Raw genomic sequence first — 25,778 nt, forward strand, 5'->3', positions numbered from 1 at the left:
CTGTCTTCTGTAAAGCTTTCTCTTTATACTAAATGTATGGGTCATCTGCCAGTCACTGTGGCTTACAATGGCCCAAAGCAGAAAGTGGGGAAAATCCTCCCTTACTTGGATGAAGGGGCTTCGTGGTTGGATATTTGTTTGTTTGTTTGTTTGTTTGTTTGTTTGTTTATGGATGAAAAACCTGGACTTAATTTGCCTGGGCTGCGTCTCGGACCGCTTTACCCTCTACTTTGTGACTTGAGGCGATATATTGAACCTTTCTAACCCTCCATTTACCCACTTGTAAAATGGAGTTTTGGAGGTAGTTTTGACAGTTGAAGGAGATACTCTGTGTAAAGGGCTTAGCACAACGTCTGACACAGAAATATTGCTAAATGTGATGCTCATTCTTCAGTGCTCAAGTGTGGGCCAGTCATCTCTCTCTCGACTCGGTCTCACATCCAACAGGATTCTCCAAACTCACTGTCGTCTCAGTTTTTTCTAAAAAAGTTTATTTATTTATTTTGAGAGAGACAGAGTGCAAGCGGAGGAGGGGGAGCAGAGGAGGGAGAGAGGATCTGGAGCAGGCTCTATGTTGACAGCATAGAGCACGATACGGGTCTTGAACTCGTGAACCGTGAGACCATGACCTGAGGTGAAATGAGACACTTACCTGACTGAGCCACCCAGGTGCCCTCTTCTCAGCTTTCGTATCTTCTGAGTCTCTATGTTATTTTTTGTTATTTATGCTTCCTCTCTGGGAGACCTCATACAGCCTCAGGGCTTTAAACACCATTATAAGCAAATTATTCCGACGTTAAATCTCCAGCCTGGAACTTGACTTTGAACACTGGATGTGTACATGCCAGTGCTGATCTTTGCCAGTTTGTCTCTGGATCCATTCTCTGTCCGTCCTCTGCTCTGTGTCTTGGAGGGTGAGGGGTCTGATCCCTGCAGCCTGCATTTCTTAGGGTCCTCGGTCAGCCAGCGTCAGGTTGCATTTGACCCTAAGGAGGGACTAGTGGGAGACCGGAGGGCGGGAGCCAGGGAAAGCCGCAGGATGTGTGGTTCTCCTCTCTCGGCCTTGGAAGTGTCTCTGGCAGAGACTACTGCTCGACGCAGGAACCTCCGGTCTCTGGTAACACTGTCTTCCCCCGATAATGCCTCAGCCTTGCCTGCTGTCACTGGTCTCTGCGGGGCTTGTGCAAACCCTGTTTGGCTTCCTGGAAATTCCGCCACCTGTGTAACCATTTCTTCTGTTTGGGATCCCTAGAGTGAGTTCTGGTTGCCGGCAGAGCCTTGGCGGAGAGAATTCTCTAACGAGTGTCTCAAAATCAACACATCTAGAACAAACACTTGATTTTCCTCCCAAGCTGCTCTTCTCGGTGCTTCCTCCATTTGAATTCATGGCACTTTCTCCATTTGAATCTGAGTATTTTTCTCCACCTCCACTGCTCCCACTGCCCCAGTCCAAGCCATCATTAACTCTCGCTTGGACTATTGCAGTAGCCTTCCAATTTGTCTCCCTGTTTCCATAGTTGACCCTAGCCGACAGAGTGGTCTTTCTAAACTATAAACCAGAGTATGTTGCCTTTCTTTGGAAAACCTTCCACTGGCTTCTTCTCTAAAATTGTCCTGCAGGGCACCCAGCTACTTCTAAGACTTTGTGTTCTACCACTCTCTACTACCCCATTTGTTCTTCTTAGAACCCGTCAGGATATTCTGCCTCATGGCCTTTGCACGTGCTATTCTCTCACCCCAGAATGGTCTTTCTCCAATATCCACATGGTTCTTAGTCACCTTCCTGTTTGTGTTCAGTGGTCACTTCATCAGAGTCCTTTTCTGATTACCTTACATATAACATAGCATCTTCCTTTATTGTCTCTTTACTGTTTTATTGTTCTTTGTAGAACTTTCTAGTACTTTATATTATATATTTATTTATGGTGTGTCTCTTTCCGTTGGAATGTAAGCAGGAGAACAGGGACCTTATTTGGTTGGCGGCTACACTGCAGTGTCTTAATGGTTGGCAGTTTAGAAATAAAAATAAAATGTACAGCAAGATTGCTTTGCATCAGACACATTGCTTAGCGCTTTATACTGAACATATCATTTCTTTTCACTTAGAGAGCCCATAGCCTTATGGCAGGTGCAGAGGGTGCCAACCCTGCAGGAGCTCCTTTGGCAGGGCGCAGGCAGCCTCCGCTGTCTGATGATGTCCCTGGGCTACTGCTGGGTCTGGGAGGCGGAGCCTCCGCCCCGCTGGGGCCCGCCCACAGCGCATGCTCTGCGGGTCCGGATGCTCGGAAGCACAGGGCAGGGCGGGGTCTCTGCCGCACTTCCCGAAGGCCCGCGGCTCCGATTGGCTGTGCACAAAGCTTAAGCTGGGGAGGCGGGGAGCGCCTGCCCTCGCGTCTGGCCCTCCAGGTGCCCGGCTCCGCGTGCTGGCACTGCGGCTCTGGACAGCTGCAGGGGAGGATCAGTGCAGGTGAGTGGGGCTCTGGCTGCGCCGCCAGGTGAGGTGCGGCAGCCCCTGCCTCCATGTGCGCCGCCGCACTCCCCTCCCCTCCCCCCCCCTTCTCGCCGTGAGCCTCTGCAGGCTGGCGGGACCCCCTGCGCTTGGCGCCTGGAGCATCCCACCTGGAGCACCTTGTCTGGAGCATCTGCGGGTGCCCCTTCTACGGGCGGCGCGGTCCAGGTTTCGGGGTGGGGGGTCCCCCTGAAGTTGCCCGCCCTTCTCCGGGAGCCCTTCGATTTCCTGGACGCGAGCGGCCGCCGATCAGCAAAGCCGTCCGGAACCCGCGGACTGCGGTGACAATCGGGACTCCTGATTCCCAGCTACCCCCTTTCCCCTGGTCAAGCTTCCCTCTAAACCCGTTGCCACTTTGCTTCCGATACGTAACCTAGGTGCAATCCCAGCCTCTCTCGAAAGAAGATTTAACGGTACCCCCCAGATTTGCGCAGAGTAGTTCACACAGGTCTGCAGCGCTGCCGGCGGTTGTCTGGCGCGTAGCGCAAGTTTAAATGGGAACCGAAATTATTGGTGGTGGTGGTGTCATTATTAGAAAGCAAAATGGAAGGCCGCTTTGCGGTTTTTCTTTTCTCCAGCCACTGAACTTTTGGACCACTCCCTATCCCGTATTCCAATCTGAACTGTGCATCCAATATTTGCCTGGCATCTCTTCAGGCCCTAGGGGTTCAAAGTTGAGTCAGACGCCAGCTTTGCACATGGGCTGGGGTGAAATGAGGGCCAGCCGAGCACATACTTGGATTGTTACAATGTAGAAAGACCCGAGATAAAAGTTGCTAAGAAAACCCGGGAAAGCACACAGAATCCAGCCTGGATGGGGGCTTTTTCTCCATTTAAGCTTCTCAATCATCAGCCTTCCGGGAATCCCTTGACTCCTAGGTTGAGAAGCTTGCTTAATGTTGTGTCGGAAGGAAAAATTACCTGGGTGATAGATCCTGTCGCCCTCCTGGAGCCTCTCCGTGGACAGCTGGCCCAGGTTCTGTAGGGCAGGACTGAGTGCAAACAGTCTGCTGCCAGATGATTCTTTGTTTTAAATTGTGGGCACAACTTTTCCGTTTCCTTTTCAATCTACACCCCATTCCCTAGTAAAAATGGATTTTGGGGAGGTTGAATTTATGGCTCGGGACGAGGCAGCCCTTCCCAACCACCACAAAGAAGTCTACACTTGTGAGTAAAGGCCAGTGAGTTTGCTTTGGCGGTGCAGATTCAAGGTAACATGACTTTTTTTGTAGATGTTCAGGGGTCACTGCTGGTTGGATACTAAGTGCAGTGCTTGCTTTGGCAGAATTCACTATTTGTAATCTCCTGAGAACCAATGCCCTAAGATTTGTGGATTACTCAGTTAAGCACAAGTCTCAAAAACAGCCGTATTATTGACATACAATAACAAGACTTTTTTAAGTGAACAATTTAGAAATTTTGACATATGCATACACCTGCAAAACCATCGGTAAATTCAGTATAGTGAACCTGTCCATCACCCTTCTCGTGCATACCCCTTTGCAGTCTTTTCCTCCTTTCCCTTTTCTTCTCAGGCAGCCAGCCCTAGATCTGCTTGTAGAGTTTTCTATAAATAGACTCAGATGTATTTATTCTTCTTGTGTTTTGGTCTTGCTTTCATTCACCATAATTAGTTTGAGATTCATCCGTGTTACTGTGTGTTCATTCCTTTTTATTGCTGAGTAGTATGTATATATCATGTTCGTGTCCTATCCATAACCATTCACCCATTTTGGACATTTTTATACAAGTCTTTGAATAGGTATACATGCATGCATCTTTTTTTTTTTTTTTTAAGTGATTATATTTTTAAAAATGTAGGATGCCTAGGCTGTAGTTCCTGCTTTGCTTCTAATCATCCAGGTTCCTTGGGGAGACTCACTTTACTTTGCCTTTAACATCCATCCCCGAGGTCTTTGCTGTGCTGGCAGAAGCTAGATCATCTTTGTTGGTGTTCTGGAGGGTCTCAGAAGGAGAAAGGGATGTTCTTCTATCCTGTTTCTCTTGCAGGCTTCCTTTTCATTTCAGCTTTTTCCTTGGATGACCTATTTGTTTTATTTATTTTTTAAAAATTTATTATTATTTTTTAACTGAAGTATGGTTGACACAATGGGCCATTCATTTCAGGTGTACAACATAGTGTTTCAACATCTTTGTGTGTTATGCTATGCTCACCATAAATGTAGCCACCGTCTGTCACCATGTAACTCTATTCCAGTACCCTTGAGGACATTCCCTACCCTGTACATTTCATCCCTGTAATGTATTCATTCCATAACTGGAAGCCGGTATCTCCCTCTCCGCTTCACCCATTTTGCCTGACCTCCCACCTGACAGCCACTAGTTCTCTGTATTTATGGGTTTGTTTCTGCTTTTTGTTTGTTTATTCATTTGTTTTTTAGATTGCACTTATACGTGGAATCATGTGGTTTTTGTCTTTCTCAATCTGGCTTATTTCACTTAGCAGAACATTTGGGTGACAAATTCGAATCCCGATGTGTAATTTTGGGCAAGAACGGAAATAAGTAGACAGTGGGAGGCATGCACTAATACTGCACTTAAAAATGAGAACTTAAAAATGTTAAATCATTATTAGAAGGGAAAAGGTGGGAGGTTAACCGGTTCTGAAATTTTGTGGATCTTCCCTTTTTTTTCAGCCTATTATCCTCTAAGTCCTCTTCTCTGTTATTTCTCTGGAACAATTTGTTGAACCTTGTGGTGAGAGGGTGAGTGGGTGTGCTGGGCTCCAAAGGTCACATGGTAACCTGGTGGAGGATGGCAGGTAGAGAGGTTTCTTAGTAAAAAAAATAATAATTCCTCACTTTTTTCTGTTTCCAGATAGGGCCGGAGTCCTTTGTCTCGTGTTTGCCCCTGAACCTGACTTTGACTTGCCCCTAAGCCTGGTTCAGAACTTTTTATGGGAGCATTAATCTACCAGCATAATTTGTGCAGTGAAATTCAGACAAATAACAATAGACTACTTTATACAGAATGAAAATGCAGCTCCTGGGGTTGGTGTTCTATTTGGTCCTTGGGACCTGGCAGTGCGAGGCGTTCAAAGGGAAGCTGGCAGCTGTGGATCCCGAAACAAATATGAATGTGGTAAGTTTCTCAAAATCTCAAATATGCTTCAACATTTTTAAAAAAGTTTTATTTATTTATTTTGAGAGAGACAGAGACAGCATGAGTAGGAGAGGGGCAGAGAGAGACGGAGAGAGAGAATCACGAGCAGGCTCCACACTGTCAGCGCAGAGCCCGACGCAGGGCTCAAACTCACGAAACTGAGATCGTGACCTGTGCCAAAACCAAGAGTCCGACACCTAACTGACTGAGCCACCCAGGCGCCCCTGAAAGATGCTTTTAAAATGCATGTGACGGGGGGCGCCTGGGTGGCTCAGTCGGTTAAGCGTCCGACTTCAGCTCAGGTCACGATCTCGCGGTCCGTGAGTTCGAGCCCCGCGTCGGGCTCTGGGCTGATGGCTCAGAGCCTGGAGCCTGCTTCCGATTCTGTGTCCCCCTCTCTCTCTGCCCCTCCCCCGTTCATGCTCTGTCTCTCTCTGTCTCAAAAATAAAAATAAAGCGTTAAAAAAAAATTAAAAAAAAAAAATGCATGTGACAAAGGTCAGTTATTTTCTGAGATTCGGTTAAGTGGGCCACATGAAGCCACCAACTCACCTCTTTGAAGGATGAAAACGTATTAAAACTTTGCAAGAATGCTACTCCCGAGTGCTGCTGTTACAACACAGTGAACAAGAAGTGTGATTAGCAGTGTCCAGGGAGCACAGTTCAATATAAAAATCAAAATGTCTGAAAAAAAAGTCTTGTTAGAACAAATAAGCAAAAACAATTTGTGGAGTAATTAATACTTCAAATTTGAAATTAGCGTTTCAAGGTTATTAATCTTAAGGAAACAATAAAACCTGGAACTATCTCATTTAGGCCTAAAACATTGGGAAAATACAAATGACTAGAGACAGTGGCTACTTTAAAATAGATGAAGCAGAGACCCAGCTGAAGAATCAAGACACCACGGTTAGAAGCTAATAAATCCAAAGTGAGTCAAGAGAATGTAACTTGATCAGGGTCTTAGGGTCAAGTTTTAGTTCTTGTCCCCAATTTTTTCTTATTCCTCCCCTCCTTTAATTTTTTTTTTCTGTAAAAATGAAAGAATTAAATTCTTTCAGATACTTGCAGAGGAAAGGATAGTGAGCATTTACTTACGTTAAATCTAGATAATTGAATTATCCATATTCTACTGAGCTCCTGGTTAAGAGTTTCTCCATGGACTGTTCCTTATGGAGAAGTGAATTTGATCACAATCTCCTGCTTTTCATCTTTTCTTGACCTCCAACTCCACCTTGCCATTCTGTATTTTACTAGTGTAATTTCATTAGTTCATTGATAAAAACAGATTAATGCTACGCTTTGTTTCCCAGGAAGGGACCTCTGAAAATAAGGATATTTTATGCGTGCAGATCACAATATTAGCTGGCATATTTAGAAAACAAATGAAGAATGTTTACTTGTACCTGGGAGCCAGGATGGAAACAAAGAGGCCCAACGTGGTGGTGAAATTAGACATGTGTGGTGTAGAACATGTTAGAATGTTGAAACCAAGGTTAATCAAACACCTGTGAGTAGAAGGTATGCATAAGACCAGTGGAGGATTTACTCTTGCGTGGGGGGTGCTACTAGGTTGAGCACACTAAAATGTCACTAATAACTACCTGATTTCTTAAAGCCTGGAGAATGCCTGCTGACATTTTGTCTTCTTTGCCTGTTAATGTGGGAGATCTTGTCAGATTCTGTGCACAGAAATTCCATTATTCTTTTTCTCTGTAGACTGAAATGATCTCTTACTGGGGATTCCCTAGTGAGGAACACTACGTTGAGACAAAAGACGGCTATATTCTCTGCCTTCACCGAATCCCTCATGGGAGGAAGAATCGTGCTGACAAAGGTATGGGTGTCTCCTGTGGTGAGGCAGGAAAGCTCTGGAAAGTACCTACACTGCTGGAATTTGGCTGGTTTTTGTGTCAGTAATCAAGTTGAGATTTAACCTGAAAACATTGAAATGGGGTTATTTTTAGGCTAAAGTACTGAACGTGTTACATTTATGCAAGGCATATGAAAATACTGTCTTTGAAGAAGTAAAGACAGGTTATGTAATTTCACATTTTGCTTAACGATTTGAAGGTCAGTTTTGTTTGATGATATGTGAAATCTTTGCTTTCCTTGTTTTAAGGAAGCATCTTATTAGTGAAATGTCTTGAGCATTAAGTAAATCGCTTTTGCTGTTTGAATATTGATTTTTTTGAATGGGCAATATATTCACATAGTTCAAAACTTAGAGTAAAAAGACATATAGTGAAATACCTCCCTCCCTCCTCATCCTTCACCTCCCTAGTTTTGTGTGTATTCTTCCAAAATCTCTTTAATTTCTTTAGCTCTAAAACAAAATTTCTTTAGAAATGGATACAGACATAGGTGATTATTTTTCCCTGCTTCCGATTTAATACAAAAGGTAGTATATAGTGTCAATTCTTCTGTTACTTAAATTTTTTACTTAATATTATGCAGATAGTTCCATATAATTCATAGAATACTTCACCACTCAGGGCACCTGGGGGGCTCAGTCGGTTAAATGTCCAACTCTTCGTCTCGGCTCAGGTCATGCTCCCATGGTTCGTGAGCTTGAGCCCTGCGTCTGGCTCCGCACTGACAGTGTGGAGTCTGCTTGGGATTCTGTCTTTCCCTCTCTCTCTGCCCTCCCTTGCTCATGCTCTCCCTCCCTCCCTCCCCCCCCTCAAATAAATAAATAAACTTAAAAAAAGAGAATACTTCACAGACACTTGGTATTCCGCATAGTTTTTCCATGATTTATTTTACAGGTGTCCTAGTAATGGGCATTTGGGGTATTTCTAGTCCTTTTGGTAGAAGGAAGATACTGCTGCTTAACACAACCTTGTACGTGTGCAAGTTTGTTTGTAAGATACATTTCCAGAGATAGAATTTTTGAGTCAGAGGATATGTACATTTATGATTTTGATAGATACTGTTAAATCTCTTTTCAGGCAATCTTGTTCCGGTAATTATTCTCACTAGCAAGATATGAAAGTTCTTATAGTTTTGGAGATACGTATGTCTATATCTTCCCATAGCGAAAGTGCCGTTTCCATGAGATGAATGAATTTCTTTCTAGGCAGGCTATTTGAAATTGTGAAACATATGTCAGAATGAAGATTGATCCCAATGCAATCATCCCTCCAGATGTACCTTATTCTTTAACATTTTGTTTCTAAAGATTTTCCTTGGGGGCGCCTGGGTGGCTTGGTCGGTTAAGCGTCCGACTTTGGCTCAGGTCATGATCTCATGGTCCGTGAGTTCGAGCCCCACGTCGGGCTCTGTGCTGACAGCTCAGAGCCTGAAGCCTGTTTCAGATTCTGTGTCTCCCTCTCTCTCTGCTTCTCCCCTGTTCATGCTCTGTCTCTCTCTGTCTCAAAAATAAATAAACGCTAAAAAAAAAAAAGATTTTCCTTGGACAACTAAGGTTGAGATTAAGGTAATTTGATGACTCAGTGTTCTTCAATTACAATTTTATATGAGCAGAAGGGCCTTTTTGCCTCAATTCCTTCCCAAATTATTCAAAGCAAACTTAAAAACCTGTGTTACATGACCTTTGTATCATTGTTTGTTTTTTTTCTTAATATAATCTGGTCTATTTTCCCCTGCCCCCCAGATTGTAACTATAATAAGGGATTTTATAACACTTAAGTGGCTGGGACAGCCAGTGCTGTTTTTGAAATTTCATTTCTCATTTTTTTTTAAATGTTTATTTATTTTGAGACAGAGTCGGGGAGGGGCAGAGAGAGAGAGAGAGAAAGAGGGAGAATCTCAAGCAGACTCTGTGTTGCCAGGGCAGATCCTGACATGGGGCTCAGTTCCATGAACTGTGAGATCATGACCTGAGCCGAAATCAAGAGTCAAGAAATCAAGATGACGTCAAGATGCTTAACTACCTGAGCCACCTAGGTGCCCCTCCTTTCTCATTCTTGAGGTTTTTATGATTTATAGATTCATGTTCATACTATTAAGCTTCCTTTTTATAAGTACGTTACAAAAATGTGTAGTGAGCTGAAGTGAGGGCTTACATTTCTTTTTCTGCTCAAAACACGCAAAATGTATATTTTATTCCAGAACAAACATATGATCTTAGTTTCCTTGTTTTTTTTTTTTTTTTCTTTTTTGGTAAACCCTTTGATTTCAGATCCCATATAAAGAAGAATATGTACTGATCATTACTCTCTTAAAAGTGATTGGGTAACTAGTATAATTAATAATGCGAATCATTGTTAGAGCACCTGGGTGGCTCAGTTGGTTGAGTGTCTTGACTTCAGCTCAGGCCATGATCTTGTGGTTCACGGGTTCGAGCCCTACATGGGGCTCTGTGCTGACAGCTCAGAGACTGGATCCTGTTTCGGATACTGTGTCTCCCTTTTTCTCTGCCCCTCCCCAACTCTCACTCTGTCTGTCTCTCAAAAATAAATAAGCATTAAAAAAAAAATGTTAATCATCGTTAAAAGATGCAGGGAACCTCAGTGAAAACATGCTTGGGGAATGCTTCTCCTCTTTTCTCCATCGCCCACCCCTGGAATTCACGCCACAGTTAGAACAGATGGTGCCCCCACCCACGTGTGCGAGCACCAGCACTATGGTGCGGGGCTGTGCCCTGACAGGTGAGGAAGCCAACAGGAGCCTAGATGTGCTCCCCGGTGGCAGGAAGGAGTCAGGGCAGCTGAGCGTGAGATCTCTGTCAGCGGCGAGGTCCGTGTGGGCGTCCGCCTCCGTGCGCCTTGGAATCTCCGTCCGCAGGAACAGTTGATTGACTGTGATGGTCCCAGTGTTCCTCTTTGTCACTCTGGTTCCGTGGGTTATAGTCCACACTCTTTTTTTTTTTTTTGGCAGGGGTGCATGGTGTGCAGCAGGGGGTGGGTACTCGTGGACTTTGGAATGGGGAACACAGAGGGAAAGCATTCTCAGTGTGGCCACACCGCTAGGTCCACACCCTCTTCCTCTGTAGGCGTCAGCGAGCGCTGCGTAGACCCTTCTCTGACGGTGTGCACACCCGTGGTCCAGAGCAGGGACTCCTCATTGTCCCCTCAGCATCCTCAGGAGCAGTCTTGTCAGTGGTGTTACTTCGACTCATTTAAGCCAAATAGACAAAAAAAGAATTCCTAAGAGCCCTTCCCACCCAGCGTGGAACTTATCCTCTTATTCAGGCCACCCCCCTCCTGACCTCCTCCCCTATTCATAAGATCATCGTCCTCCTGCCCTGGAAATGCAGAATCCTTCTCGAGTCCGGTGCTCCGGTGGCCGACCCCACGCTACCTGGCTTCAGTCCATCCCTGTCTTCTCTTGGCCAGGCCACCACCCTCCGTGTGCTCTTGTGACCATTCAGCTGGGTGCCTGAGAGAAGCTCAGAACCCGAGGGAGGCTTTGCTTTCATTTTTGAGGCTTCCCGTGTATTAGAGGAAGGAAGAATTTCAAAACCGGTCTATGGAAACTGCTGATCTTTTAAGAAAGTAATACTTTTAATACGTACAAAAATAACACCTGGCATCTGTACCAATTACAGGGCGTTGCAAGATGCATTAAAACAACATCTCTTCATTTATTGGGGATGAAGTGAGACCGTCCCTCTTGCCCTTTTCAGTGTGGTTTTTCTCCATTCTTGTGCTGTCCGGAGGTGCTGCACAAGTTGAGTGAGAGCTGTATGGGCAGCGTGTTCGGGTCCTGTTGGAGTGGCCCACTTGCAGATTTGTTGGGGGGGGGGGGTGCTGTGTGATCACGTGGCCTGGCCACACCTCTCCTCTTCCTGCTAGCTGTGCTTGTCCATCTTGTGTAGTTTTGCAGGGTAAGAACCCAGGGGTTGTTGTATGGTACCGGCCATTCAGCAATCTTCAGGGACCTAATAAATGAAGCTATGTACCTTTCCTTGATATTCTTTCTCTCTGTTGTCTGTACCACTCATACAGCAGAGGAAATTGGAAGCTTCCCACGGGTATGTGCAGAGACCTTCGTGATTTGGCACATCAGTGATTACAGTTCTGAACTGTGGTGTCTGTGGTGTCAGTGTCTACTTAGAATGGGGTGGCATACCTCTTTCATGACATTTATGAGGAGTGCTTAAGCACCATCCGGGTTTATTCGTCATCTAAGAAAAACATCCATCATTTTTTTTAAGTTGATTTATTTATTTTAAGAGAGAGAGAGAGTGTATGCACATGTGCGGAGGAGGGGCAGAGAGAGAGAGGGAAGGAGAGAATCCCAAGCAGGCTCTGCACTGACTTATTTGTGTACTTCTTCCTGCCCACCCCCCCCCCCCCCCCCCCCCGCCCCATGCCCCTTTGCTCCCTGCAGCCACTCCTTGAAGGCAGGGGCTGTGTCTCTGTCTTCTTTGTATCTCTCAGCACGGTGGGTGGCACTGTGTTCCCTGCATGGTCAGCCTGAGTGAGGGTTATATGAGGGCAGTCTTCAGGATTGGGGTTCTTAACTGGACTAAGACAATGCACCTTCTGTGTAGTGACATAAAATAGAGCCCTGTGTACACACAGATACTACATACATTTGTAGAGAGTTGAGGGACCCACTAAGATGACCCTGTTTACACATTTACCTGTGTCGTCAAACTCCTACTAACTAGTCAGCTTGGAACACACATTTAGAAACAGACTGAGGGTTTTGAACAAACTGAGGGTTGACGGGTGTGGGAGGTCGGGGGGCGGGGTGGGGAAAATGGGTGATGGGCACTGAGGAGGGCGCCTGTTGGGGTGAACACTGGGTGTTCTAGCTGGTGAGGAATCACAGGAATCTACTCCCAAAGCCAAGAGCACACTATACACACTGTATGTGAGCTAAGTTGATAATAAATTATGTATATAAAAAAATAAAACTCTCATACAATCCAAAACAAAAACAAAAAAGAAAGAAAGCTCTTAGTGGCCTGGTGAGCATGTGTGTGATGCTTCCCAGTGTTAAGCAAACTTCTCCATCAAGTGTTGTACTTCCCCTGCTTTGTGCTAACTCCAAAAAGGAATTGAAAGTCATCCTGAATAGGGAAGTGATTCTGGTTTCGTGTGCTCAGCCGTATCTCCGACAGTCATGGGATGTTAGCACTAGAAGGATCTCAGAGTCCTTTCTGAGCCAGAGATTTGGAGAGTTTGCATGTGTAACATACTCCCTGGTGGATTCCAAAGTAAAGTCCTTGAGTTCTGGAACCTGTGTCTAGATGAGCACCCTCATTTTACTGGGTGAGACAGCCAGCTTGAGAGAGAAAGGGAAAGAGGTTGGCTTTAAGGCAAAAACTAGTGGCCTAGCCAGTCTGACTCCAGAGTCTGTGCGATTTGAACTAGAAGATGCAGTCTTATGTAATAAGCATTGACCAAGTTGTTCCCATGATGTTGATTTTATTTGACTAAAACAAGGAAATACATATTGTCTTGCCTAAAATACATCAAACAGCAACGGCTACAAGGCAGACTTCTTGCCAAATTGGGAAATAAATTGTTCAGTAAATCAGTTGTCAAATAAAGCAACAATAGTGGGTTGTTTCCGATATACATGCATGTATATCCGTAAATATACACATACACATACATGTATATGATATATAGGTATCTGTTGGCCTAATGAGGGCAGTGGTGTTCTGTGATCTGAGTAATGGTCTTCAGGCATTTTGAACTTCACCTTGGCAAAGACTCCAGGGCTTGCCCCTTAAGCTTTTTAAGTCATAATTGAAAATTCACAACCTGGCTTGGGAAGTAGGTCTTCGGACAGAAAGGCCGCTGGCCTGTGTTTTCCTTTGCTTATTTTAGGATTCTGATCATTTCTGGATTTTCCATTCTTTCCTTCTCTGCAGTTCCTAGAGGAGCTGTCTTTTTGAATAAATGCTGTGCTCTGACATGTCCCCAGAGGTCCCGTCGGGCTGAGATGCAGCTCCTTGCCTCCTGGTGGCATGGAGCAGGTGCAGGGTCATTCCTGGGTGCCGGACTTGACGGCACCGGCTGGCTGAACTCATGGCCAGGTTCATTTGGCTCTGATGGTGCATCAGGTGCAGGACTGTGTTCGGACCCTTGACCTAATGGAGAAGCACAAGCCAGTGTCAGCTGCACGCTGACTCCTGTGTGCAGGGTGGGGCTGGAGCCGAGAGTCAGGGTGGAAAGGACTAGGGTGTGCTGCCAGAACCTCTGTCTCCTGCGGTGCTCCCCGTTGTCCTCCCGGCTAGCCCATCTTACCCGCTGTCCGTTGTCATCCTCAGTGTCAGTTCTTCAGGGAGCATCCCCGGCCGCTCACCCTGGGCCAGCTCCTGCTGCATGTTCTCTTTGCTCTCTGGGTGTTTCCTTCCTAGCACTTAGGACGCTAAGGCTGAAGCTCCTCTTGGTTATTCGATCATCACTCCAGCCAAGTCTCTCCAGGAGCTCCTCTGGGCCTGGGCCCTCCTGGGATGGGGTTGAGCAGAGCATCGACAGTCGGGGCCACACTGGTGAGGGATTCCGTACTCCTGAGCTCAGACAGCCGCAGGCACGAGTGTAGGCCTTCCGGTGGTGGGTAGAATTAGGGGCATCTTGGGCAGAACCAGTGGAGCTGTGGCTTCTGTTTTCAATGAAAAAAAAAATCCTTCTGGATTCGATGGTAGTCTCTGATGTCTGCTTCCTCCGTACCCAGTCCTCCCTGATGGGGAAGGTGCTGTAGGCCGAATGTTTATATCCCCCCGGAATGCAGGTGTTGAGTCCTAACCCCCGTGTAGTGGCGTCTGCAGGTGGGGCCTTCGGGAGGTGACTCGGGCCTGAGGGCAGAGCCTTCCAGAATGGAATTAGTGCCCTTATCGGAAGGAGACCCCAGAGCTCCCTTGTCTGCCTTCTGCCAGGACACAGTGAACAGACAGCCGTCTGTGAACCAGGAGGTGCCTCACAAGGCACCAGGTCTGCCAACACCTTGATCTTGGACCTCGCAGCCTGCAGAAGCGTGAGCTAGAGTTTCCTGTGTTCACAAAGCCATCCAGTCTGTGGTATTGATACAGCAGCCTGAATGGACGCACACACAATGCATTCCGGAGAACAAGGACAGGAGAAGGATGTGTATTTCAGGATGTGTTTGCTGCGTGCAGGAGGTCCTTAAAGGAGAGCACGATAGAGAGAAGCGTATCTGGGGGTCAGAGTCAGCGTCTCTGGCCAGTTGCCCTCTGTTGTGCACTTGTCTCTCTGGGCCCCTCTGTTCCTTCTGTTAGTTGAGAATTTTGGACTACAGCTATGTACTTGCCCAGGGTCGGGCCAACTGTAAGGCTCCATGAACTGGAGCGTGGAGATACCACCGTGCGAAGCCTTTCAAAGGGCAGCCAGGGTAGCAGAGGCAGGGAGGGCAGAAGGCAGTTTGCGTGGAGGTGAGGCACACTTTGCCCTCACATGACCTGAGGTTGGTTCCTGGTTCCACCGCGTACTAATCGTGTGTCCTGTCCTGGGGCACTCATTCCTTCTCTCTAGGCCCCAGAGCCCCCATCCGTAAGGTGAGAAGAGTGACGTGTATGGCCCAGTGCCACCCTGGGCACGTAGAAAACTAATCAAGGTGGTGCCTGGGAGGTGCACATGGCGTGCGGGCACGTAGTAGGTTTTCTTTCTTTGCCTCGTTTATTCCTTCGTTATTGCATTTATTCATCAGATTTGTCACGAGTGAGGACCACAAGCCAGACTCCACATTGGGTGCTGGGGACGGGGTGGTGGGCAGGACCACCAGGTCTCTGGCTTCATGTTGCTCGGGGACCAGAGTGGCTGTGGCCGGTGTGTGTGTGTGTGTGTGTGTGGGGGGGGGGGGTTTGGTTCTCTTTCCTGTCTGTGATCTGAGGGCTGTTGTGTTCCCTCCTGCAGAGGCCACTCCTCTTCAGCAGGGAGGCTGAAATGTGAGCACGGCGACCTGGACCGTGGCAAGGGGTGTGCACCCTTCCAAGTGTGTCTTGGGGACGGGCTAGGTTCTCCTGTGGGTTCTCAAGCAAAGAGATCTCCTGCAGTGCGTACCTCTGTTACACATGAGGAAACCAGGAGTTATAGGGTTCGATGAATTTGCCTGTGGCAAAGACAGGATTGACGGGGCTTAGGGCCGAGTTTCTACCCACTGCGGTGATGTCCCCGATAAAGCCACAGTGGGGAGAGTGCTCTGTTTAGGTAAGCTGTGCAATAAATGCCTGGAGATAGGTGCCTCCTTCTTATTCTCTCCAGGGGCCATAAGTGTCATGACTCCGGCTTCCCACGGATGTTATTTGCTCATCTTGCTTTGGGCTGTGTTTTGAGGCCAACTCTTCCAACCAGAATTAGACTACAGAAATTCACTCAGGAGCCCTTGCTTTGGATCAGTGGAGGTCTGCTCTTAATGATTCTTGGGAAGGAGGCCCTAGAACTCCCTCCAGGAGCCTGTCAGATGTCAAGCAGGGCTCTGCACACCTGGCCTGTCTCCAGGCTGGGCCGGCCTGGTAGAGCGATGGGCGGCACGTTCCCCTTCGGATGACTCCTCCTTGAACCCAGCTGTGGTTGGGCTCCTGAGAAGAGCTGATGTCAGACTGACCAAGAAGAGCTGAGGGAGCTTGTGGAAAATAAGTACTTCCAGGCTGTGCCCCTGGAGTTCTGGATCCCCTACCTCAGAAGTTGGGCCACAAATATGTGTGTTTTTTAAATGTTCCAGGTAGTTTTGATGTGCATGCATTCAGTTTGGGGAAATAGTGCGTGGCTTGCTTGGAAGGGGCTGGGTACAAAGGGAATACTGGAAAAAAATTTAAAAAAAATTTATTTATTTTTGACAGACAGACACAGAATGTGAGCAGGGCAGGGGCAGAGAGACAGGGAGACACAGAATCTGAAGCAGGTTCCAGGCTCTGAGCTGTCAGCACAGAGCCTGATGTGGGGCTTGAACTCACGAACTGGGAGATCAGGACCTGAGCCGAAGTCGGATGCTTAACTGACTGGGCCACCCAGGCGCCCTGAAAGGGAATACTTTCAAGCACATCTCTTCTCCCCTACCTCTTTAGTTATTAATGAAGGATTTTTTTGGAGTAGTGGTTAAAAGCAGGGGCTTTGGAATGAGACCAGGAAGGCCACCCAACCTGGAGGGATGTGCCCCCTATAAAGCCCTTCACGTCTGGGTCAGACAGGGCATTGACCTTCACCTGCTTTGTGTCTGCCTCCTGAGGGAGCCACCTGTGTGTGCCCCGTGGTCCTGTCTGGCTGCGGCCTGGGACAGTGTCACTTCTACAAATCCAGGGTCCCTTTTCTTCTCCAGAACCCTCTGTGGGGTGGTCTGTGTCTCACTCAGGAGCTGGCAAACACGTTCCTGCCCCTGGCCACGTCACTTTCTTTCCTGTGGGGTTCCCTGGGTGCTGATCGGGCTTTTTCACACTGGCCTAGAAGGTAACTGTGGGACTGTCTCCTGGGCTGGACTGGAGCCTCTTGGGGGCAGGGAGCGGGGCTTACCCTCCTTTGTGTCCCCCACAGCTGGCGCAGTGGCTGAAATATCATAGGTGCTGGGAAGGGTTTATACAAGATGTGGAGCCTGAGCACACGCTTCAGCGGGCCGTCGGCCTTTCTGGCTTCGAGCTCACCTCCTGAGAGAGTGCTAGCGGCTTCTCGATGCCTCTGGGAATCCAGGAGTTATTTACCGGTAGTGTTTAAAGAGTTTTCTGGTATGCCTTCAGTCTGCCATTCCCACATTTCTCCTCCAAAGCTCCTATAGGTTAGGGAGGGAAATACAATGCACAGAGACTTCAGGGGGATTTTAAACGCTCCCCACTTAAACGTTCCCCAGGGGTGCCTGGCTGGCTCAGTCAGTTAAACGTACGGCTCTTGATATAAGCTCAGGTCATATAAGCTCACGGTTTGTGGGTCTGAGCCCTGCATCCGGCTCTGGGCTGACAGCTCAGAGCCTGCATGGGATTCTCTCTCCCCCTCTCTCTGCCCCTCCCGTTAGCTATGTCTCTCTCAAAAATAAATAAAAATATTAAAAAAATGTTCCCCAGTGTAGAAAACCTGCCTGGTCCCCACAGGCTGACCCCTGCCACCCCTTCCAGCCTCAGTCCTGGCTGCCCTGCTCCCCCCCCCCCCCCCCCCCCGCCCCCCAGCTCTGCCTTCCCATCTAGATCATTCCTGCCTTTCTCAGTGCTGGGCCCTGAGGAGTCAGCTAAGCAGACACAGGTTTTCTACCAGGTGTCTGAAGAAGCACAGGTTGGGGGAAACAGCAGGAGTTTGGCCACCTGCCATGCTTCTGGCCCCACCAGACCCTCTGTCCCCAGGGGAGACCGCTCCAGTGGCAGACCATGGTTATGTGTAATTGCCTCTCGGAGCGCAGTGGTCCTGCCCGGCTCATGCCCGTGTGCTGTCAGACTCTTGCCTCCGTCAGCCTGACTTGCTGACTTCGCTTAAGGCCAAAAAGTCTTACTCCTCACAGCCCAGCCCCAAAGCACCTTCGATGGGAGAGAAGTGACCTAACGTGCGGAAGGGACTCGTCAGCACCCTGGTGTGGCTCCTGGGGGTCCCTCACACAGAGACTCACAGTCACCGCGGAGCGATGACGCCTCTTGTCACCGTCTCCGCAAGGCAGCCTGCTTAGGAGCGGGTGTCATTTAAAACACATTTCATCAGCTACAACTTAATGATGAGTTGATCTCAGTAATCCTTATCACATCCCTGAGGTTTATGTGAACTTTTTATTTTTACGACGACTCTTATTTCCGCAATTGGATTCTGATCTTCTTCACCAAAGGCGGGGAGCCAGTTCCGCAGATTCTGTACGTACCACACTGCCTTGTCCGAAGCACTTTCACAGTCAGTTAGCGTTGGTCACGTAGCACTAAAATGAACATTCGCAGGCAAGGAAGTACTCATAAGGCTGCCCCAATCCTGATCTGTTTCGCTCTTTTGTCTCCCCGCTGGTAGAAGGTCACCGATGTGGCCCTGGCAGTTCAGAGGGCTACTGTGTGTGATTAGAAAGTCACAGGAGTCATTTCGGACCTTCACTTGATGGCTGTCCCACTGTCTTTACAAATAAGGGGAGCAGCACCCACCTGGCATGGCTCCAGGGGTACTGTTCATGCTGTAGAGAATTTGGACGGTGCCTCCTGGGGTTGTCTATACAGCCCACCTTGCATCATCGGACGGACAGCCACTTCAGTTAAAAAAAATTTTTAATGTTTATCTTTGAGACAGAGAGAGACAGAGACTGAGCGTGAGTGGGGGAGGGGGCAGAGGGAGAGGGAGACACAGAATCCGCAGCAGGCTCCGAGCTGTCATCGCAGAGCCTGACGCGGGGCTCCAACCCACGAGTTGTGAGATCATGACCTGTGCTGAAGTGGGATGCTTTACTGTCTGAGCCACCCAGGAGCTCTGGGACAGCCATCTAAAAAGCAATTAGTTACCAAATCCGCATTAGGACATAAACAGAAGAAAAATTTGTCAGTTCACTTCCCATCTGTTTGGACGAATCTTACTTCCCATTTTTCCTTGATGTTTTACACTCCTCATTTGCCTGCATCATTGCTGCCTAGCTATGGGTCTAGTGTAGGTTATTGTCTTGTACTTTGCTTTCTTTCCACCCTTCAAGGCTGGGTTATAAATTTTTCTGGGATGCCACAGTCCTTGTCATTGGTGATGATTTAATTATTGCAATCAATTATTTGACGTCTCAACAGTTAGCTCTTTCCCTTAGCACTTCACTTTCTTTCTTTTTTTTTTACTCAATTAAAAAAATTTCTTTTTTGAGCGAGAGCGCGAGTGAGTGAAGGGCAGAGAGAGAGGGAGAGAGAGTGTGGAGCCTGAAGCAGGGCTTGAACTCACGTACTGTGAGATCATAACCTGAGCCAACGTCAGATGCTTAACCCACTGAGCCACCCAGGCACCCCCACGTTTCACTCTCATAACGAACAAGCAGAAGGCCAAAGGAGCTCTTACTTGTTTGTTGTGATCTATGTGTCTGTCATTATGCCAGACACTTAATTGCCTCATTTATTTCTATTAACAGTTACTGATGGAGCAGAGGCCCAGACTGGGTTAATGTTTATGGAACTCTCGCTGTGCTGGGAAGCACTTTGCGAGGAACTTTTCACGCAGTGTCTCCCGGTCGTTGCTCTTTATAAAGTGCCTGTTGCATTTCCCTGCTGCAGGTGATGATTCAGGTTGAAGGGATGTTGGAGGGATGTTGAAATATTTTTGCACCCAGTGGCACGTTCGAGGCTGGAGAGGACAGACTCGAGCCCAAGTGCGTCTGTCTCTGACACTCGTGGTCAGTCTGACATCAGCTCCGTGAGGGTGAACCGTCTTCCTCCTGGTTCTGTTCTCTGCTGTGTCACCAGTGCCGAGAATGCCAGCACACAGTCGGTGTTCAATAAATGCTTGTTTAATGAATGACTAAATGGTCTTAACATGATGCAAGCAGCAGAGGTTATGTTTCTTTGTCTCCCGAGTCTTTGTTTTTCCACAGCATCACTGTCCCAGGTATAGGTGAGTAGAAAATTTATTTGCATGTGTATACATAAAAGTAGAAATATATATGTAAATAAAGGAATATGTGTATATATATTTATAAATTTGCGTACATGTAATCTTTTCCTGTCTTTTGGTTTATTTTGTTAGGATACATTGTAAGAAATTCGATTATGGGAGCAAATACAGTATAGAAACATTTCATACAGTCTTAAGAATACGGTAAAAAGTTTTTTATGGTCACATCTACACGTCTTGTTATTAGATACACGAGATAGCCTGTTTTTGCTGCTACTTTGCCAGCACTGTTTAAAAAGATACTTTTCACTGATGTTCTGTTGGAGTGCATTGCTGCCTCGCTGTTCTTGCATCTGCTTTATGGCTGGGTGCTGCTGAGTCCTAAACATGGATGTTTTTCAGGTCCTAAGCCAGTTGTGTTCCTGCAGCATGGCCTGCTGGCCGATTCCAGTAACTGGGTCACAAACCTTCCCAACAACAGCCTGGGCTTCTTCCTGGCGGACACGGGCTTTGATGTGTGGATGGGGAACAGCAGGGGAAACACCTGGTCTCGGAGACACAAGACTTTATCCCCTTCTCAGGACGAATTCTGGGCTTTCAGGTAGATTGGAATTGATGGTGACGGGGGCCTACTTCCTTAGTACCCTTACCACAGACACACGGGGAGGCAGGTGGATGGGTAGCTCAAGGTTATCAGAGAGGGGAGACGGATGCCTGGGGAAAGGTTTTAAACCTCATGAGGAATTGCGTAAATCACAGTGAAGTACATTATAAGTAATGATTACATTTAAGAATTAGATTCAACTATGGACTTTTAGTTACTTTGGCATTCCGGGTCCTGTGGGAGTTGGTGGGCAAATTGCGTCCTGGAAACTTCTTCTTTCCCCCCATAAACATGCACACCGAATGTCTGCTTTTCCATTTCCAGAAATTGTCCTTTTTCTATCAATCCTGGCTGTACCTATTAATCCCCGCGTGACACTGGGCATGCTGCATAAGCCTTCTGTGTCTCAGTTTCCTTGTTGTAAAATGGGGTAATAACCGCCAATCTCCCGAGGCCATTGGGGGATCAAAGGAGAGGATACGAGGAGAGAGCCTGGCACGCTGCAGGCAGTGGTGACAGTCCGCTTACCCATTTCCTGATGACGAATGGCACACACACGTGTAACGTGTCCCGGGCTGTGTCCTGCTACCTGGCATGAGGGAAGGTCAGAGCTCTGGACTCCTTCAGGCTTGTGTCCCGTTTGTGAAACCACAGCTTACCTACACGCGTGAAATGCAAGAATGACAAATTTTACCAAAGGAATATACTTGTTGGGCCGCCACTGGTAATAGTGAAAAGCCAGAAACTACCAAATGCCCATCAGCCGCGAATGGACAGATGAAGTGCCGTGTATCTATACAGTGAACATCCCACGGCTCTGTGACAGCATTACTATTTGATCTCATTTATAGAAAGGTTCAAAAATGGGTATAACATAACTTATGGCATAAAAAATGAGGACAGGACCTTTGGGAGGGAGGCAGAATTAGAAAGGGGCCCGCGCAATCCTGTTGATGTTTTCTGCGCTCAGTTCTGTGCTGCTCTACGCAGCTGCGCTCAGCTTATGGTTATTCATCCCCCCGCACCCTTCTTGTTAGCGTGCGGTTATGTTTGTGTGCAGCGTCTTAATGAAAGGGTTCCTTTTCTGGATTACAGTTACGATGAGATGGCAAATTATGACCTATCAGCTTCCATTAACTTCATTCTGAATAAAACTGGCCAAGAACAAGTGTATTACGTGGGTCATTCTCAAGGCACCACAATAGGTACGTATGTCATAAAGCCTGGTGGTGGATACAGTGTCTTCTTACAGAGTTTTTGCCCGTTCTTGAAAGGGAAATAGTAACAAATCATGTTAGTGCAAACAGAGGTGTTTGTTTTTTGCTTTATTGCCAAGCAGAAGTGATGAATAGGGGAAGGGCAGGAAATTCGGGGTAATATTTCACGTTCTCTGAAAATTCAGACTTTCATGTAAATGGATACACATGGTGTATGGTTCCCTTGACCCAGAAGTAAGCCTCAGCCTGGTGCATATTTTCCTGGTTACAGCAGTATGGGGATGTGAGAAGGTAGAAAACAAGAGGTATTATAAGGGCAGAGGCTTTTAAACAGAAAACAAGAAAATACACTTTTTTTAAAAGTTTTTTTTCTTTTTTAAAAAAATTTATTTATTTTTGAGAGAGGGAGGGAGGGAGGGAGGGAGGGAGGGAGGGAGAGAGAGAGAGAGAGAGAGAGAGAGAGAGAGAGAGAGAGAGAGAGAATGAATGAGAGAGAGAATCCCAAGCAGGGACGCTCGATGCAGGGCTCAAACTCACGACTGTGAGATCATGACCTGAGCTGAAATCAAGAGTCAGATACTCAATCGACTGAGCCATCCAGGAACCCCAAAAATACAGTGAGTCTTAAAAGTTAAGTGGAATAAAACTAACTACAAAGATGGCATGTTATGCTTCATTTCTGAATAGTTTCTAAAAGCTCTATGCATTTTTTATTTATGCCGATTATAAAAAGAACATGTGTTCACTGTATACAAAAGTAGAAAATTTGGCAGAGTTGAAGGAAAATAAAAATTGCCTGTAGTTGTAGCGAACAACAGTTCCTCTGATGAGGAACTAGGGACCTGTCCCATAATTTATGCAGTTCCTCCTTTTTGTGTGTGCTCTCATCAGTAGCTGTGTTTAAGTCACACGGTCTCCTTAGAATACATTCCTAAGGAGGAGAATCACTCCTGAGCGATTCTTAAGTGTCTGGATGTACTATAGTTAAATGTCTGCGCTCTGCTTACTGCCAAACACTCTTAACCAGTTTGAGAGACGACACACAGAAAGTAGCATGTAACACAGATGCGTGTGCCATTCTCACGCGTCAAGAGAAGTGTTTTCGCTCATTTTTGGTCCTTCTCCCATGACTTGCCTGCTTGTGTCCTTTGCCCCAGTGCCTTCTAATGTGACACTTGGGGGGCCAAGTTCAAAGCAAGAAGTGACCTGAGAGAAAGCTAAAAGGTATTTTAAAGCTAGAACATTCTGCATGTGCAGGTTCCTCTGGAGCCCTTGGCGACTGATCTCAATGCCCCTGTAAACTGCTCCCAGGGGCCGGTGGACGGGCGCTGGGGCTGGGTGCTGGGGCTGGGTGCTGATGTGGGGCTGTTAGGGAGAGTCCTTCCTTTGCTCGGCTTCCAGGATGAGAGGAACAGGGGCATCTTCTGATTTCTGTAGGTTAAAAACTGAATCAAGCACTTAACAAGTACTTGACTGACTAGTTTAATCAGACTCCGTTTGCGCGGAGAAGCTTGGAGAAGCTCAGAGGCCCCCCCATGTGGCTGCCTCCTGGTGGTGGCGTTGCCTGCATGGCTCTCAGATCGCCACTAGAGGGTGCGATGTGCGACCGCCTTTGGTTTTTCAGAGAAAGTCCTAGAAGATGGAAACTCCTGTTAAACTTCTTTGTGTTTCTCCAGGTTTTATAGCATTTTCACGGATTCCCGAGCTGGCCAGAAAGATTAAAATGTTTCTTGCCCTGGCTCCTGTGACTTCAATCAAGTTCTCTACTAGCCCTCTAAATAAATTAGGAAGCTTTCCAGATTTTCTCTTCAAGGTACTTGAACTCTCCCCAACCCCCCTGGAGCCCCACCAACAACATTTCAGACCTGAAGAACTGGCCTTTAGAGGAGCATCCGTGCCTTCCTCCTCTGTGTTTCACTGTCAGTGGAACAGTGGCTCCTCTCCCCGCAGTGTTTCCTTCCCCCTTCACCCCTCCTTCCAGATCCTGGGGAGTCAGGGAAGGTGAATCACTAATTCTACCCGAGAACACCAACTTCTCATGTTCGGCATGTCAGTGCAGCTGTCCCCACACCACACAGAGGGAGCACAGGCGGTCCACAGTTGCCCTGTACCCCACGCGGTAGCCTGTGCTTGGGCGTAGGCAGGAGACGGGACGCGGGAAGCGCGTCGCTCCCACACGCCTGACCGTGGCCACACCGAGGGCCACCGAAAGACACCGTTCCTGTGACATTTCATAATGTGGCCAGTAATATGGTTACAAGCCAGTGACCTCCCTGAGGCTCAACCCTAGAACTGTGTGACCCCCGCGGCCCTGGCTCTGTTCACAGAGGAAGCAGTTTTCATGAGGAGGAGTTGAGAGCCAGCTGAGGCCGGATGGCCCATTATGTGCGCTCTGTATGCGTTCCATGTGTGATACGTGTATACGCACACACGCAGTTCCACACAGGACGTATACTTAAAATGAGGTGTAACATATCAGCCATCTCAGAGACGTTCACAGGAGGTACAGACTGTATACCTCAGAATCCCGACCCACACCTCAGATGGATTCTCGGAACCAGTGACCAGACATGCAGGCAAGACGTGGCCCCCTCTAAGCAATTTTAGCTCTAATGCCTTGGGTCATAGAAGCCTCCATTCTCACTATAGACAGTTCAGAGATTCCAAATAAAGTACCCCTCAGTTACCAAGGCCTCTCTTACTCCTTGCTCAGAATTAAAACAGTGCTCAGTGTGAGGTTTTCCTATACACCTTGTGTGTGAATTTAAATACGTACAAACGTCCTGAGAGAAATTTAGTGTTTCGTGTTAATGTAGATGGTGGCCCGCTATGTGTCTCGTTCTTCAGATGACACGTTTCACTCTTGGTGAGCTGCCCCGTTAATACATACAACTCCCTCTTGTTCTAAACTGCTGTGTAGTAAGTATTCTGTTATCAGGAGCTACTGTCTGGTAGACGTTTAAGGTTGTTGCTGATTTGCCATTGCTGCCTCCCTGTGTCCTTAAAAAAAAATTTTTTTTATGTTTATTTATTTTTGAGACAGAGACAGAGCATGAGCAGGGGAGGGGCAGAGAGAGAGGGAGACCCAGAATCCGAAGCAGGCTCCGGGCTCCAGGCTCCAAGCTGCGAGCACAGAGGCCGATGAAGGGCTCGAACCCACAAACCGCGAGTCTGTTTGGACCTGAGCCAAAGTCGGATGCTTAACTGACCGAGTCACCCAGGCACCCCTCCTTGTGTCCTTTTTCATAAAGAACTGAAATGGCCATCATAGGGATGTTTTGGATTTAATTTAACCCTTGGAGATTGTGATCTGGTAGCTTTGTAAGGATACCAACTCCCACTCCCCACCTTGGAGATGGTGTCCTTTAAATCTGGGGTGGGGCCAGGAGCTGCGTTTCACAGAGCACCCTGTGGGATTCTAAAGTAACTAAACAGACCGGTAGTTGAGAACCACTGTCCCAGACAGCGGTGTTTCCTAATATCCTGGGAGAATGACAAAGTGAAAAAATAAATGTCCATAAAGCCTTTGGATTAGCTGCCCTGGGAAATCAGTGCCGCTGCCATGAAAGTTTAGTACCCTCTCAGCCTGCAAAAATATAAATTCTAAAGTCATCAAGATTGATCTGGGCAGGCCTGTAAATGTGTAAGGTGAAGTTTTCTTTCTCCCTACGCGCCCTCCTGCTTTTACATGCTCTCGGTGAGCACTCAGCTCTGAAGGACAAGGTCAACTTCACATTCTTTGTTGGCCAAAAGGAAAGCTTGGCTTCTCATGCTACGAGTCGGTGATACATTGTCCTCTTGTTTTTAGTAGAGAACCTCAGAAGTATATGCATTTATCTATCTATCACATGTGACCATTATGTAGACTCAAAGCCAGGAGCCTTTTCCTTCCCTGCGACCTTGTCTGCACGTGATAC

At 47.3% G+C, this 25,778-nt stretch overlaps 1 protein-coding gene across 1 annotated transcript in view; it reads left to right on the forward strand.

Annotated features, from left to right (window-relative positions):
• Positions 1 to 2,327: 2,327 nt before the first annotated feature.
• LIPA (lipase A, lysosomal acid type) overlaps positions 2,328 to 25,778 on the forward strand; it is a 31,701-nt gene continuing 8,250 nt past the window's right edge. The window contains exons 1-6 of the mRNA XM_060642962.3: positions 2,328 to 2,467; positions 5,500 to 5,611; positions 7,352 to 7,469; positions 20,443 to 20,641; positions 21,740 to 21,849; positions 23,538 to 23,674. Coding sequence (XP_060498945.1) covers positions 5,501 to 5,611; positions 7,352 to 7,469; positions 20,443 to 20,641; positions 21,740 to 21,849; positions 23,538 to 23,674 — 675 coding nt within the window. The 5' untranslated portion in view covers positions 2,328 to 2,467; position 5,500. The remainder of the gene's footprint in view (positions 2,468 to 5,499; positions 5,612 to 7,351; positions 7,470 to 20,442; positions 20,642 to 21,739; positions 21,850 to 23,537; positions 23,675 to 25,778) is intronic.

This window comes from Panthera onca, chromosome D2, assembly GCF_046562875.1.
Source record: "Panthera onca isolate mPanOnc1 chromosome D2, mPanOnc1 haplotype 2, whole genome shotgun sequence".
NCBI lineage: Eukaryota > Metazoa > Chordata > Mammalia > Carnivora > Felidae > Panthera > Panthera onca.